We start from the raw sequence: 14325 nt of genomic DNA on the forward strand, positions 1-14325 counted from the left end.
GGGTTCTGCAAAACTGATTTGCGTCGGTGGCGTCCTGGCTCAACCTTATGATGCTTAAGTCAGAGAGACGAAGAGGGAGGTTAACAATGCAAGTGAGAGACCGAAGAGCTCTTGCTCGCTTGCCCTAGCTTGGCCCGGGACTTGACTTTTATACTTGGGCGCTGGATGGAGTAGACGGGACTTTGTTAAATCCCTCCTTACCCTACGTGGCAGAGGCATTTAATGCGGGCGACTTACCAGCATGTGTCACTAAGGGTGGCACTTGGGGATTGTCGAGGTGACACCTTTGATCTGGCTTCCTTGCTTCTTTGGGTCAAGTAGAGCATAATCCCTTCGTCATTCGTCTAGAAGGGAAGGTTGGTGAAGTCGAGTCACGTCGTCGACCATTAATACGGAGTCATGTTCTCTTTCTCATCTATGGGATCAAAGAGGAGTGGGTCTCATGGGCTTATTTCGGGAAGTTAAGGCAGGCTACGTGATATCTTACTCGCGACCGTAGGGAATAGGTGGTTTCCAAACTTTTACTTAGGTGTTACTTCCCGTGGTGGTGAGGGGAGTTAGGGAGTGCCGGGAGTATCCTTGAAAATGCTAGATTTTTGGTGAAGCTGCACATATTTCTGAATCATCAAGTCCTAAACATGGAAAATGATGGAACGTCCGTACCTTATTTTATGGAAGGAACTCTATATTTATAAACAGACAACTCCTGCTACCAAAAAAAGGCCACACCACTTTTAATCATGATTATATTATCCGTTTCCATAACTGATAAGATTAGGAAGATAATTTTCTTCCTCGAACATTTTGATCCACACAAGAAAAAGTAGTTATCCTTTTTCATCTGCCTATATAAACTCCTTTGCATCCTCCTATCGGTCATATTCTTTTATCGGCGTTTTCTTTTTTCACTTGGTTTTAATAATGGGATCTTCAGGTATATCGCTGGCTGTGGCTTGTGTGGTTTGTTGGTGCTTCTGTTCCATGGAGGCATCTCATGTGGTGTATGAAGACCTGCAATCCATATCACCTACCTTGGTCAACGATGAACTGAAGCCCGTATACCATTTCCGTCCCCCAAGACATTGGATCAACGGTAGTTTCTCAACTCTTCACGTCGTTTTGTCGCTCTCCGATGAAACAAACCGTCCTTCGTATAAAAAAAAAGAAAATATTTCAGCATTATTGTTTTGCACCGTTTACTCACCACGTTTCTTTTCCTTTCCGAACGTCGTCACCATCGACACCTTCACCGGCCGTGGCAAGCAGATCCAAATGGTAAGTTCCTCCTATAACCCCATCCGCGTTCGACGTGCAAAATACAACTTCTCCTCCTCCCCCTCCCCCTTCCCGTTCCCGTAATGAAGGCTCAAACCAACCCTACTCCACGATTGTTTCAGGGCCTCTGTACTACAAGGGCATCTACCACCTGTTCTACCAGTACAACCCCTACGGCTCGGTGTGGGGCAACATCGTGTGGGCCCACTCGGTCTCGGCCGACATGATCAACTGGAAGGCGCTCGACCCTGCGATCTACCCGTCCCAGCCATTCGACATCTACGGGTGCTGGTCCGGCTCCGCAACCATCCTCCCCGGCGACAAGCCCGTGATAGTGTACACCGGCATCGACCCTCAGAAACGACAGATCCAAAACATCGCCTTCCCCAGCAACTTATCCGATCCCTACCTGCGCGAATGGACTAAGCCGGACCACAACCCCGTGATCGACCCGTCGGATTCCGCCGTCAACGCGAGCGCGTTCCGTGATCCGACCACGGCGTGGTATACGCCCCACGACCAGCACTGGTCTCTGGTGATAGGCACCAGGAGAGGGAGCAGGGGCGTGGCCGTCTTGTACAAGAGCAAGGATTTCGTCAAGTGGACCAAGGCGCGCCACCCGCTGCACTCGGCCAAGGGCACCGGGATGTGGGAGTGCCCGGACGTGTACCCGGTGGCCTTGGAGGGGAACCAAGGGTTGGACACCGGCGAAGTGGGTGCTGGGGTCAAGCACGTCTTTAAGGTTAGCCTGGACGAGACGCGATTCGACTACTACACGTTGGGCACGTACTACCCTAAGGCGGATAAGTACATACCGGATGCTAACTCTACGGATAATCGTAATGGGCTGAGGTATGACTATGGCAACTTTTATGCGTCCAAGTCGTTCTACGATCCTGCGAAGAAACGGAGGATTTTGTGGGGGTGGGCCAATGAATCGGACAGTGCTAATGCCGACAAGGACAAGGGTTGGGCGGGAGTTCAGGTGAGTCTTCTTCTAACATTCGAGTTCAGGTGGTTCGTGCTTACTCGTCCTACGATGACCGACTTTTGCACGTAGGCGATTCCAAGAGCTGTGTGGCTCGATAGCAACGGTAGGCAACTCGTTCAATGGCCGATCGAGGAGTTGGAAACGCTCAGACACAAGCACGGGTCCGTCAAGAACAGAAACATCCCGAGTGGTACTTCTTTTGAAGTCAAGAACATACTGACAGCGCAGGCAAGTTGGTGACTTGAGATTATTATAATCTCAATATACTTCCTTGTCAGATTTGAAGATTTTTCTATCTTAATTTCTTGACTCGCTACCACAGGCTGATGTGGAGGTAACATTCGAGGTTGGAAGCCTAGAAAATGCCGAGGCATTCGATCCACTTTATGCCACTGATGCTCAAGCACTGTGTGCCAAAATGACGGCAAAAACAAAGGGTGGGGTTGGCCCATTTGGACTCCTGGTTTTGGCTTCAGCCGACCAAGAAGAGGCTACTGCTGTCTTCTTCAGGATCTTCAAAGCTCAAGACAAGCACGTGGTCCTCATGTGCCATGATCCTACTAGGTTTGTTTCATTTATGCCGATAATTTTTCCATCTATTATGTGCCCACAAAAAAGATTTATACTAAACTCATCAATGTGTTTGCATATACCGTGGCATAAACTTATGAAGTTGAATCATATGATAGTAGTATCTGATCTTTGGTTGTCGGACACTGAATTCATTCATTCATTCATTCATTTTGTATGAACAGGTCATCTAAGAGGGAAATGATATACAAACCTACTTTTGCCGGCTTTGTCGATGTCGATATCGAAAAGACAAACAAGATATCTCTTAGAAGCTTGGTATGTTGGAATTTAGGCATCGCATTTTTCTTTTTCTTTTTATAGGTTTATTCATCTCGCTTTGTTCTGTTAAAGATTGATCACTCGGTGGTGGAGAGCTTTGGGGAAGGAGGCAAGACTTGCATCACGTCAAGAGTTTATCCCAGCATAGCCATCGGACAACAAGCTCATATGTTCGTGTTCAACAATGGTGCAGAAGACGTGAAGGTTTCAGAACTAAATGCATGGGAGATGAAAGCACCAGAAATGAATGACGACATTATCTTTTGAAATGACAACTTTCTCTTCTAATTAATTTGGCTCTCTTTACTCTCTCTTATAAGGAAGTAGTCGCTTTCTCTTACTCTCTCTTGCTATATATATATATATATATATATGGGCCTTGAAATAATCTCAAAGCCTGGTTTAGCTCGGCCCGGTCCAATAACCATTCCTGGGTCCCGTGTCGTCGACAGTTCCAATTTGTCATCGTGGTCCAAAGCAACGCGGATCGAGATTTGATTAAACATCAAATTAAGAAATGAGGAATAAGCAGTGACATTTAGGTTGCTATGAGGCAGTATAAATTTGATGAGCAAGCTGGAGACGCGTCATCGATAATTTATTCACCAACTGTATGATGTTATCCTGCGCGCACAGCACCCAACCATACTTTCATTCGTGACATCAATCATCAAACTACTGATTCTTGTGCGACCAAGAACTTCACATGTTTCCTCACGCCACCCTACGTGACATAAAGGCCTCAAATCGGATGTCATCAACTCTTACGCTATAGTATAAAATCGCTAGTCGGCCTCCGGTCAAAGGGAGGCACAAAAACAAAAAGGAAAAAGAAAAGCAATCCCTCTCATTACTAAGTTACTTGACGGAGTGGCCACAGTCGGGGACCACCCGACGAAGGCCATTTTTACAAGAAGACGACCCCTCGTTGACGGCGAGAGTCTCGGCACGAGGAGTGCCCGTCGCCCGACAGTGTGGAGTTGTTAATCAGTCCTGATCCCGACCAATGTCAACCAGCACTCTCTTCCGAGGGTCCGACCACCTCTTCATCCATATCATCCCACAATAGGCTCCCGACCTCGATCCGCGGACCTAGTCGTGCAGGCTCATCGACCATGGCATATTTGTTCACTGACAGGTTGCATGGCTGAAATCTAGCACATATTTCAACCAAACTGTTAATTATTCCTTCTCCACGGATTTGATTATAATCCGTATACATAAATATCATATGCGCATTTGATACGAACAAGTGAAGAATATATTCAGGCTAATAACTATCATATGCTCATTTCATAACATATAGCTTCATGAGTTAATGCATAACTCGGACCTACCACATCATGTATATATCTTATCGCTTTGAGAATTTGGTTTCGCCAGTGTACTCAGCATTGCAAATTTCTCGAACGAAGATCACCTGTCTCGCTCAGGCAAGGAACACGAGAAATAGGGAGCGAGATCAATACACCTCTCTCATATAAATACCCACCTCCGTTACGGTTTCTCATCTATCTCTCTCTCCCTCGTCATTTGATCGCTGCCTCCTCCGCTTCCTCTAGTCATTCTCTGTCGGCATCTCGAGACTCATAGGTTCGATCCCCTCCTCATCTTTGTCGAATTTTTTCTTGCTTCGTTTGATGGATTCTCTTCTGATTTATGATTGTCGAGTCTTGGTCATGTTTGTGGATTCTATACATCAAAGTGAGTTTTCTTCTTTTTCTGGCTAGTTTACCGAGTTCAGGTTGAAGGTTGGGTGCAGAGGCAAAGGATCACATTTCTCGGTCTTGGAGGTCGATGACTTCGACCAGGAGGTCATTCGACGATCGATCATTCGGTGAGATCTCGGCAAATCTCAGGTCGATCAGTAGCTATGGGAGCATGTACTCCTCTAGCGCAGGGCAATCATTGCTGGACATGCCAACCTCATCGGATTGGGATTCATTGATGCCACAAGTGATGGTTTGATCGATAGTTTTCTTTCGGGCACTGCTTTGATGGAGGTTCTCGCTCAAGCAGGGAACATGAGAAAGAGGGAACGAGATCAGTACACCTCTCCCATATAAATACCCACCCCCATTACGATTTCTCATCTCTCTCTCTCTCCCTCGTCATTTGATCACTACCTCCTCCGCTTCCTCTAGTCGTTCTCTATCGGCATCTCGAGACTCCTAGGTTCGATCCCCTCCTCATCTTTGTCGAATTTTTTCTTGCTTCGTTTGATGGATTCTCTTATGATATATGATTGTTAAGTCTTGGTCATGTTTGTGGATTCTACATATCAAAGTGAGTTTTCTTCTTTTTCTGGATGGTTTACCGAGTTTAGGTTGAAGGTTGGGTGCCGAGGCAAAGGATCGGTCTTGGAGGCCAACGACTTCAACTAGGAGGTCATTCGACGATCGATCATTCGGTGAGATCTCGGCAAATCTCAGGTCGGTCATTAGCTATGGGAGCATGTACTCCTCTGGCGCAGGGCAATCATAATTGGACACACCAACCTCATCGGATCGGGATTCGTTGATGCCACAAGTGATGGTTGGATCAATAGTTTTCTTTCGGGCATTGCTTTGATGGAGGTTCTCGATTGTGATAAGGTACAACACATTGCCCTGTTTGCATCTTACAGTATGTTGCCCCTGTGGTCATCGGTGCTTTCGAAATAAAATTTTAATTTAAAAATTCAATCGATAAATTCGTATCGAAAATATATTTAATTTAGAATGTGAGTAAGAATAATGAGCAACCAAATCAGTTAGTAATAGTAAGAAAAAGTATAAAAAAATATAAATTGATTTATATTAGTTTGATCGTCCTAACCTACGTCTACTCTCGATTCCTCTTTATCCTCGAGGCCACCGACTTTCACTACTGATCTTCTTTTCAACGGATAAAAATCAACTACCCTTTGTACAACTCTTTTTTCTTTTCACAGGTTTAGGAAAGAACCTTCACACATCTTTTTAACAAGAAGACCTCACGCCTCCCTTAGAATTACTTCTAAACTTAAGAAGGAAGAGGCTCAACACTTTTTAATAGAGTTTATACACTTAAAATCATAAGTTTTCATACTTTGCCAAGTAATCACGAGTGGAGTATTTATAGACTCCAAATGGTTTAAAAAATAAAAGCAAAATTTTAAATCCTCAAGTTTTCGAGTACTAGCGGTACTACCGCCTAACAAAGCCTGAGAACTAGGGCTATGGCGGTACCATCACCTGCCTAAATGGTACTACCACTTGACAGTCTAGCGGTACTATCAGTTGATAGCCTGGGAACTCGGGCTCTAGCGGTACCATCACTTGGGCTTGGCGATACCACCGCCCAACCCAACCCCATGTCACTAAATTAGCCTTTCAACTTGCCCAATTTAACGCTAGTTCAAGCCTAATAAACTCATAATCAACTTGACATTGTTACACCTAAAACCAACTCAATTAAACTATAAACAACTCTAATTATGATCATGAAGCCTTCAACACGTTGTCCGATATGTTATCTGTTCATCTGGCACTTCGTCCAAACCTCCGACACATCGTTCTTTCTTTTAACGTATTGCCCAATCCATCGATATATTGACCTCCCACAACATCTAATCTTCTTGGCGTAATACCCGATCCTTCCAGCCCGATGTCCGAACTCATGGTACGAAGTCCATCTTTTGGCATATCGACCAATCCTCCGGCCTAACATCCAATCTCTGACATGATGCTCTCCGGTCCAACGTCTAATTCTCCTACTTCAACGATTTGTCATTCGATAGTTCACGTCCATGATCGAAGTTTTTCTTACATCACTTATCTTAAATGTTTATTAGTTTATAAATTTATCAATTGATTTCATCATCAAAATTCAGGATTCAATAATCTCTCCATTTTTTATGATGATAACTAATTGATGATTTAGTTTTAACTAAACTTCCCGTATCTATATGTCATTTTGAAAATTAACTATTGAAAAATCTTGGGGGGTGACATCACATGCGCAGCGGAATAACAGAAGAATAAAATCCCCAAATTCCTAAAGTTGTGCTCATTGTCGTGCGAAGATTGATGCACAAAAATTACGAATTTAAAACTGCGTATAAGATAGATTATGTTACCTAGGGAGATCGTATATCTTTAAATCCCTACAGATCTCTAGGAGAGGGTGAAGAAGGTCAAGTGCCCTCCTCTCTAGCGGTGATCCACACAGCAGGGTTGTGACGATGCTCTTCAAAACTCTAGGCCTGCTTTGAGGTAGAGAGGGGGAGGAGAATAGGAGAGGCAACCAAAAAGCTCTAGCCTATGAACCACTAATTCTCTCATATTTATAGAGGTCCCCTGTCAACTTAACCCTAATGGATTCAGCCCTATTGGGTATTGGATCTCTATCCAACTATCGAAGTCTCTTAAATTAGTGGATCTCTATCCAATAATCTCTTATGGGCTATTATTGGATCTCACTCATAGAATCCAATAATTCATGGGCTTATTGGATATATAATAAGATAAGGGCTCCGACGGATATCTCATATCCAAACTTCTACTCATCGCAATGCCTATAATATGTGTGTGACCCTCTAGGCCCAATATTGAGCTGGCTATGAGTCATACTTATCAGAACTCTTTTTGGCTCAGTGAATTATTATCTCGATAATAATTCACTTGACTCATCGACTATGGACATATTATGCCACTACGCCGCAGTTCCCAGAGGATACAAGGAAGTCAATCCATTTGACCTATCTGTCCTCAGTAACCGTGTATCTATAGTCCCTCATCCATCTAATATCCTAGAGACCGTATACTGAGCATGGTGCTATCAGACTCATATGGTTTCTACTCGCATCTCGCTCTAATCGAATTCTCCCGGATAACTCTTTCTCTCTCAATCCGAATGACCCTGGCTAGAGATTTGTCTGAGCAAGAACACATGAGATATTGCTCTCATGACACTGAGAGTGGATAATCCTCTGTCGATACTTTATAGCTCTCGTAAGGTTGACTACCACTCCCGATGACCAGTTGTGCTAGATCTGGGACATCCAAACCAATAAGTCTCGTATCGAAGAGTGGAGCACTCATACATGACATCCTTGGTATCTCAAGTCTAAGAACCGGATATAGCACTGTGACTACAGAATTATTGTCTGATAATAAGGTATCATCAACCATCCAATATTCTGTAAGCGGATGAGTTAGTGAACTCGTTTTTCAATGAGTACATGTATTGTATCCCTAGTTTCCCCACATGAGCAGCTATGAGATTAGTTGCATCTATCATATGGATGGGTATACAACACACAAGTCTATTTGGTTTTCTTGATGTCCCTCTCGAGTAATCTATTACCGAAATTATTTATGATCTATGTTTAAAGGCAGATTGGTCTCATTATCGTAATCTCATAATGATCTGATTTCCGTTGCACAGATCTAACGATATCACAATATATATGCATATATGCAACACGTAATATAAAGTGATAAATACCATAATATAATAAGCAAAAAGACTATGTCATCACTCACGTGATTGACTTGTAGGACACCTATGACTAACAATCTCCTACTTGACCTAAAGTCAATCACCTATGTATTTGATCCACATCAAACCCCTGTGACGCTCAAAGATAATTTAAGATAACAACTTTGCCAATGGATCTGCAATGTTATATTCGGATGGAACTCTTTCCACTCCTATATCTCTTCGGGTTATGATCTCTCTAATTAAGAGGAACCTCCTCAGAACACTTCTGATGAGACCTGGGTTCCTTCACCTGAGCAATCACCCAATTGTTGTCACAATATAAGAGAATCTGCTCCTCGCTGCTTGGCACAACTCCTAAATCTGTAATGAACTTCTTAATCCACACTCCATCTTTTGCTGCCTCTATTGTAGCAATATACTCCGCCTCTATGGTCAAGCCAGCAGTAGTATTTTGCTTGAAAATCTTTTAGCATACTGCTCCTCCATTCAAGGTGTACATATATCATAAATTCGATTGGCTATCATCGACATCGAACTGAAAACTCGAGTGATGGTTGGATCGATAGTTTCCTTTCGGGCACTGCTTTAATGGAGGTTCTCGATTGTGATAAGGTACAACACATTGCCCTGTTTGCATCTTACAGTATGTTGCCCCTATGGTCATCGGTGCTTTCGAAATAAAATTTTAATTGAAAAATTCAATCGATAAATTCGTATCAAAAATATATTTAATTTAGAATGTGAGTAAGAATAGTGAGAAACTAAATCAGTTAGTAATAGTAAGAAAAAATATATAAAATATATATAAATTGATTTATAGTAGTTTGATCGTCCCGACCAACCTCTACTCTCGATTCCTCTTTCCTCGAGACCACCAACTTTCACTACTGATTTTCTTTTCAATAGATAAAAATCAACTACCCTTGTTACAACTCTTTTTTCATTTCACAGGTTTAGGAAAGAACCTTCACATATCTTTTTTATAAGAAAATCCCACACCTCCCTTAGAATGACTTCTAAACTTAAGGAGGAAGAAGCTCAACACTTTTTAATAGAGTTTATACACTTAAAATCATAAGTTTTCACACTTTGCCAAGTAATCATGAGTGGAGTATTTATAGACTCCAAATGGTTTAAATCCTCAGGTTTTCGAGTGCTAGCGCTACTACCGCCTGACAAAGCCTGAGAACTAAGGCTATGGCAGTATCCTCGCGTGCCTGGATGGTACTATCACTTGACAATCTAGCGGTGCCATCGCTTGATAGCTTGGGAACTCGAGCTCTAGCGGTATCATCACTTGGGCTTGGCGGTACCACCACCCAACCCAACCCCATGTCACTGAATTAGCCTTTCAACTAGCCCAATTCGACCTTAGTTCAAGCCTAATAATCTCCTAATCAATTTGGCATGGTTATACCCAAAACCAACTCAATTAAACTATAAACAACTCTAATTACAATCATGAAGCCTTCAACACGTTGTCCAGTATGTTATCTGTTCATCTGGCACTTCGTCCAAACCTCTGGCACAACGTCCATTCTTTTGACGTATTGCCCAATCTATCGACACATTGACCTCCCACAACATCTAATCTTCTTGGCGTAATACTCGATCCTTCTAGCCCGATGTCAGAACTCATGGTACGAAGTCCATCTTTCGACATGTCGACCAATCCTCCGGCCTAACGTCCAATATCTGACATGATGCTCTTCGGTCCAACGTTTGATTCTCCTACATCAACGATTTGTCATTTGATGGTTCAAATCCATGATCGGAGTTTTTTCTATGTCACTCATCTTAAATGCTTATTAGTTTATAAATTCATCAATTGATTTCATCATCAAAATTCAGGATTCAACAATCTCTCCATTTTTTATAATGACAACTAATTGATGATGTAGTTTTAACTAAACTCCCCCTATCTATATGTCATTTTGAAATTAACTGTTGGGAAATCTTGGGGGACGACATCACTTGCACAACGGAATAACAGAAGAATAAAATCTCTAAATTCCCAAAGTTGTGTTTATTGTCGTGCGAAAATTGGTACACAAAAATCACGAATTTAAAACTGTGTATAAGAGAAATTATATTACCTAGGGAGATCGTATATCTTTAAATCCCTGCAGATCTCTAGGAGAGGGTGAAGGAGGTCAAGCGTCATCCTCTTTAGCAGTGATCCATATAGTAAAGTTGTGACGATACTCTTCAAAACTCTATGTCTGCTTTAAGATAGAGACAAGGGAGGAGAATAGAAGAGGCAACCAAAAATCTCTAGCCTATGAACCACTAATTCTCTCCTATTTATAGAAGTTCATAACGACCATAAAGTAAATCAAAAATTCGATACAAGATAGAGCGATCAATAAAATAAATCAAGAATCCATCGAAGATAAAGCGATTCACAAAGTAAAGCACCGTGGTTAGATCATTGGGTTACCCGTTCATTTCATGAAAGGCAAAATTAATTCGAAGATAATAAAATTGCATTGCGTACCAGAATGGGATGACTGAGGATTGTCTTGAGAAGCTCCCCGTTAGCCTCTAAAGTTTCCCGCCAAAAATAAGTAAATCAAGATTATAAATCCAAGCTGAAGAGATAGAGAGAGGGAGAAGGCGGAGGGAGGAGGATCCGGTGGAGAGAAGTAAGAAATGGATTGAAAGGGAAAGAGACAGAATGACAATTACGGGGCACAAAAGCATGGCTATGGGCCTTGCTGCGTTATCGAAGTGATCTCAAAGCCTCGCTTAGCTCTGCCCGGCCCAGTAACCATTCCTGGGTCTCAAAGTACGTGTCGTCGACAGCGTTGCCAATTACGTGCAAGCTTTGGGAGAGCAAGAATTAATTCTAGAGAGCTCCTACTCTTTGACACCCTCATCATCGGAGAAGCATGGAGATGTCCATATGCATACCTTCTGGATGACTTGGAACAATTCTTCAACGCGTTCGCAACAAGTATATGTTTTGACTTCGATCAGCTGATCCAAAGGAAAACGTTGCAAGTCAACAGGAGACATTTTAGCTGGTTGACATGACTAATTAAAAAAAGGTGTCAAAGTCAGATACCAACTTAAATCTCCACCTTATTCCTATTGACAGGTAACGTGCGTCTCACTCCACTCATTTTCTCTGCGCTTAGAACTCTCAAGCACTAAGGTTACTAGCTTCGATCAATTTCCTATATGTTTCAATGATGTTGGTGTTCGTCAAATCCACTTATAGGTCAACCACCTGCTCGTTGAATCTACTGAGATCAAGCGTGTGGGCCCTCGGTTGCTTTGCTTCTCTCGTTTCCAGTACTGGTGTGGGTCAGCTCACTAGATTTGTATATCGTGGAGGGACCCTATCACTCTATCTCTCTCTCTCCCTATATATATATATATATATACATTATGTATGTATGTTATCATGACTCTTCTTCACTCTCGTCTCCTCTGCTAAAACAGAGATGGCCGCAGAGAGAAGCTCTTCTTCATCCGAGACGAAGGAAAGGCAGAGATTACCGCCTCGAAGAGGGCAAATAAAGCGTCGGATTATTGCTTGGCTCCTTCATAGCATCATCTGCATCGCTAAACGTACGGTCCTCTATGCCTTCTGCCATGGAGAGGCTTCCGTGAGCTCCGCTCTCTAGCTCTGTTTGCTCTGGCCGCAACACAACTTCCATCGGTCACCACTCTGTTTTAGTGTTTCTAGCTATATTACGATGTTTTCTCTGGTACAATTTGGTAATACTTTTGTTCCGATCGTAATGGATGTGCTTTTTTGCTTCGAGTGTTGGGCTCCATCTTGCCTCCAATAATAATGGAAGCACACGAAGAAGAAGTCGAGTTCACCTGTAATGTCAATCTGGTGACAGAGAAAACATATCAATTAGCAGAGCATTTCCAAGTCATGATGGCGCGTTAGGATGACGAAGATGTCAATTAACATGGAGATGGAAGAAAAATTCTCTGAAATAAACTCGTCAAAAGCACGTCTGTGGTTGAGCATATCCCTCACCATTCTAAACCAAAATGACTGTCGTTGTTTATTAGCTTGACAAACTCCCGGGACAGAAATCGACCCATATGCTCCTGTGATTCACCATTGGTCGTCGGGACAGAAATCGAACCATGGCGTGGAGGGAGTCGTCGCGAGAAGCCCCTCTATTGCTTTTCCACGCTTCAACAAACGCTATTTTGATTGGTACCATCCTGGCATCAACAAGAAAGACATTGTCAAAGAGGCATTGCTGCTCTTCCAACACACAGAATGCATCATGTATGCTAGTAGGAGCTATTCATATGCCCACATAATTTGGCATTGCACCATAATGAATTAAAAGTCATGTGAACCCAACATTCCTCAGTCTCATATATGTATCATCATAAAGGAATTGTTTCTCACGACAACGTAACTAATAGCAGTTCCTGTTGTCGAGCATACTCCATCTATCCACAAGAGAAAACACAGCTCAAGCTTTTAAAATGTAGTCACTTGCGCTTCATGCATAAAATGCAAAATGTGTTGACAAAAATATGTAGAAGAAGTCGCAAGTGCAACGTGCTGTATGCCTTTAGTTAATTATTACATGTATTGCTTCAATCGAAGAAATTGGGAATAAATAGACGAGGAAAAACTCCAAGAGCATTATTCATGTGATTGCAACTTAATATATACTAGTGTGGGCAATCTACAACCGACTCAAACTAGCAATTACTATGTATACCAGCTATCCGGGTGTGCTGCCACAGCACAAACTTTCTAAAGATGATCGCATACTGCCTTTGTAAAATCTGTAGTTGACGAATTCCCACCAAGATCAACCGTTCGATACTTTCCTTCTGAAATGGTATTAAGTATAGCATTGTGAATTTGGTCAGCTTTGTCAGTAAGCCTCAAGTGGCGCAACATCATAACGGAACTCAGCAGGAGAGCAGTTGGGTTTGCAAGATTCTGGATACACAAATTCCAAAACAGATCAAACAAAAGCAGGAAGGCATCAATCATACTGCAAAACAGGGCATAAAAATAACCTACGAGTTACCATGCAAAAATATACACACCAACAATAAACAAACCAAATCATATAAACTAATGAAAATAAATGCACGCTATATGATCTGTTGTTCAGAATTCTGATCGATTCACTAAAGGACAGAATGCATACAACTGAATATAGAGAAAATCATTTACCTTTCCAGCTATATCAGGGGCTGACCCATGTACGGCTTTTGCTAGAGCGATGCCACCTTCACTAATGTTGCAACTAGAAATAAAACAATCAAAGACAGAGCGACCAACAAAGTAAACCGCAATAGTCGATAAGAACATCAGATTTACATGATTCGATCAATTGACTTTGACCTATATTTACGGACGAAAGATAACTGAGTGTGGACTTAAATCCAAAACAAACACTTATATTTTTCTTGTGATGCTATTTGTGGTATATATGACTTTAAAGTTCAGACCATTATTTATAGTTCCAATAGAAAATAACAAATCTAATTTTCTCGATACGAGACTATAGGACTTGCCAAATAGCTTTCTCTCACTCTCTCTTTCTCTCTCTCCGATACATCATTATACGGCTATGGGCCTTGATGCATTATTGAAACAATCGCAAAGCCTGTCCCGTGTCGTCAATAGCCTCAAATTGTTATCCTGGTCCAAAGCTTTGAGGCAGTCTAAGTTGGATGAGCAAGCTGGTGACTCCTCACAGGTCATGTCAATAAACTGGAGAATAATTTATTCGCCT

At 42.3% G+C, this 14325-nt stretch overlaps 1 protein-coding gene and 1 long non-coding RNA gene across 2 annotated transcripts; one reads left to right on the forward strand and one right to left on the reverse strand.

Annotated features, from left to right (window-relative positions):
* Window positions 1–1377: 1377 nt before the first annotated feature.
* LOC135613490 (beta-fructofuranosidase, insoluble isoenzyme 3-like) lies at window positions 1378–3394 on the forward strand. The gene is made up of 5 exons (XM_065110524.1): window positions 1378–2260; window positions 2336–2494; window positions 2589–2830; window positions 3022–3115; window positions 3191–3394. The coding sequence occupies exons 1-5, from the start codon at window positions 1499–1501 to the stop codon at window positions 3383–3385; spliced, it is 1452 nt and encodes a 483-aa protein (XP_064966596.1). The 5' UTR covers window positions 1378–1498; the 3' UTR covers window positions 3386–3394.
* A 9644-nt stretch (window positions 3395–13038) lies between these two features.
* LOC135613491 (uncharacterized) lies at window positions 13039–13837 on the reverse strand. Its single transcript, XR_010487318.1, has 2 exons — window positions 13761–13837; window positions 13039–13520 (listed from the first exon to the last, which is right to left on the reverse strand). It is a non-coding gene; the product is annotated as an uncharacterized LOC135613491 (long non-coding RNA).
* Between the last annotated feature and the right edge of the window lie 488 nt (window positions 13838–14325).

Source organism: Musa acuminata, chromosome BXJ2-6 (assembly GCF_036884655.1).
Source record: "Musa acuminata AAA Group cultivar baxijiao chromosome BXJ2-6, Cavendish_Baxijiao_AAA, whole genome shotgun sequence".
NCBI lineage: Eukaryota > Viridiplantae > Streptophyta > Magnoliopsida > Zingiberales > Musaceae > Musa > Musa acuminata.

Excerpts from the sequence above, each read along its gene's own strand:
- LOC135613490 (XM_065110524.1), top strand. The coding sequence starts at position 1,499 with ATGATCAACTGGAAGGCGCTCGACCCTGCGATCTACCCGTCCCAGCCA. Across the intron at positions 2,261-2,335 it reads AGGGTTGGGCGGGAGTTCAG|GCGATTCCAAGAGCTGTGTG; the intron begins GTGAGTCTTCTT and ends TTTTGCACGTAG. Across the intron at positions 2,495-2,588 it reads AGAACATACTGACAGCGCAG|GCTGATGTGGAGGTAACATT; the intron begins GCAAGTTGGTGA and ends TCGCTACCACAG.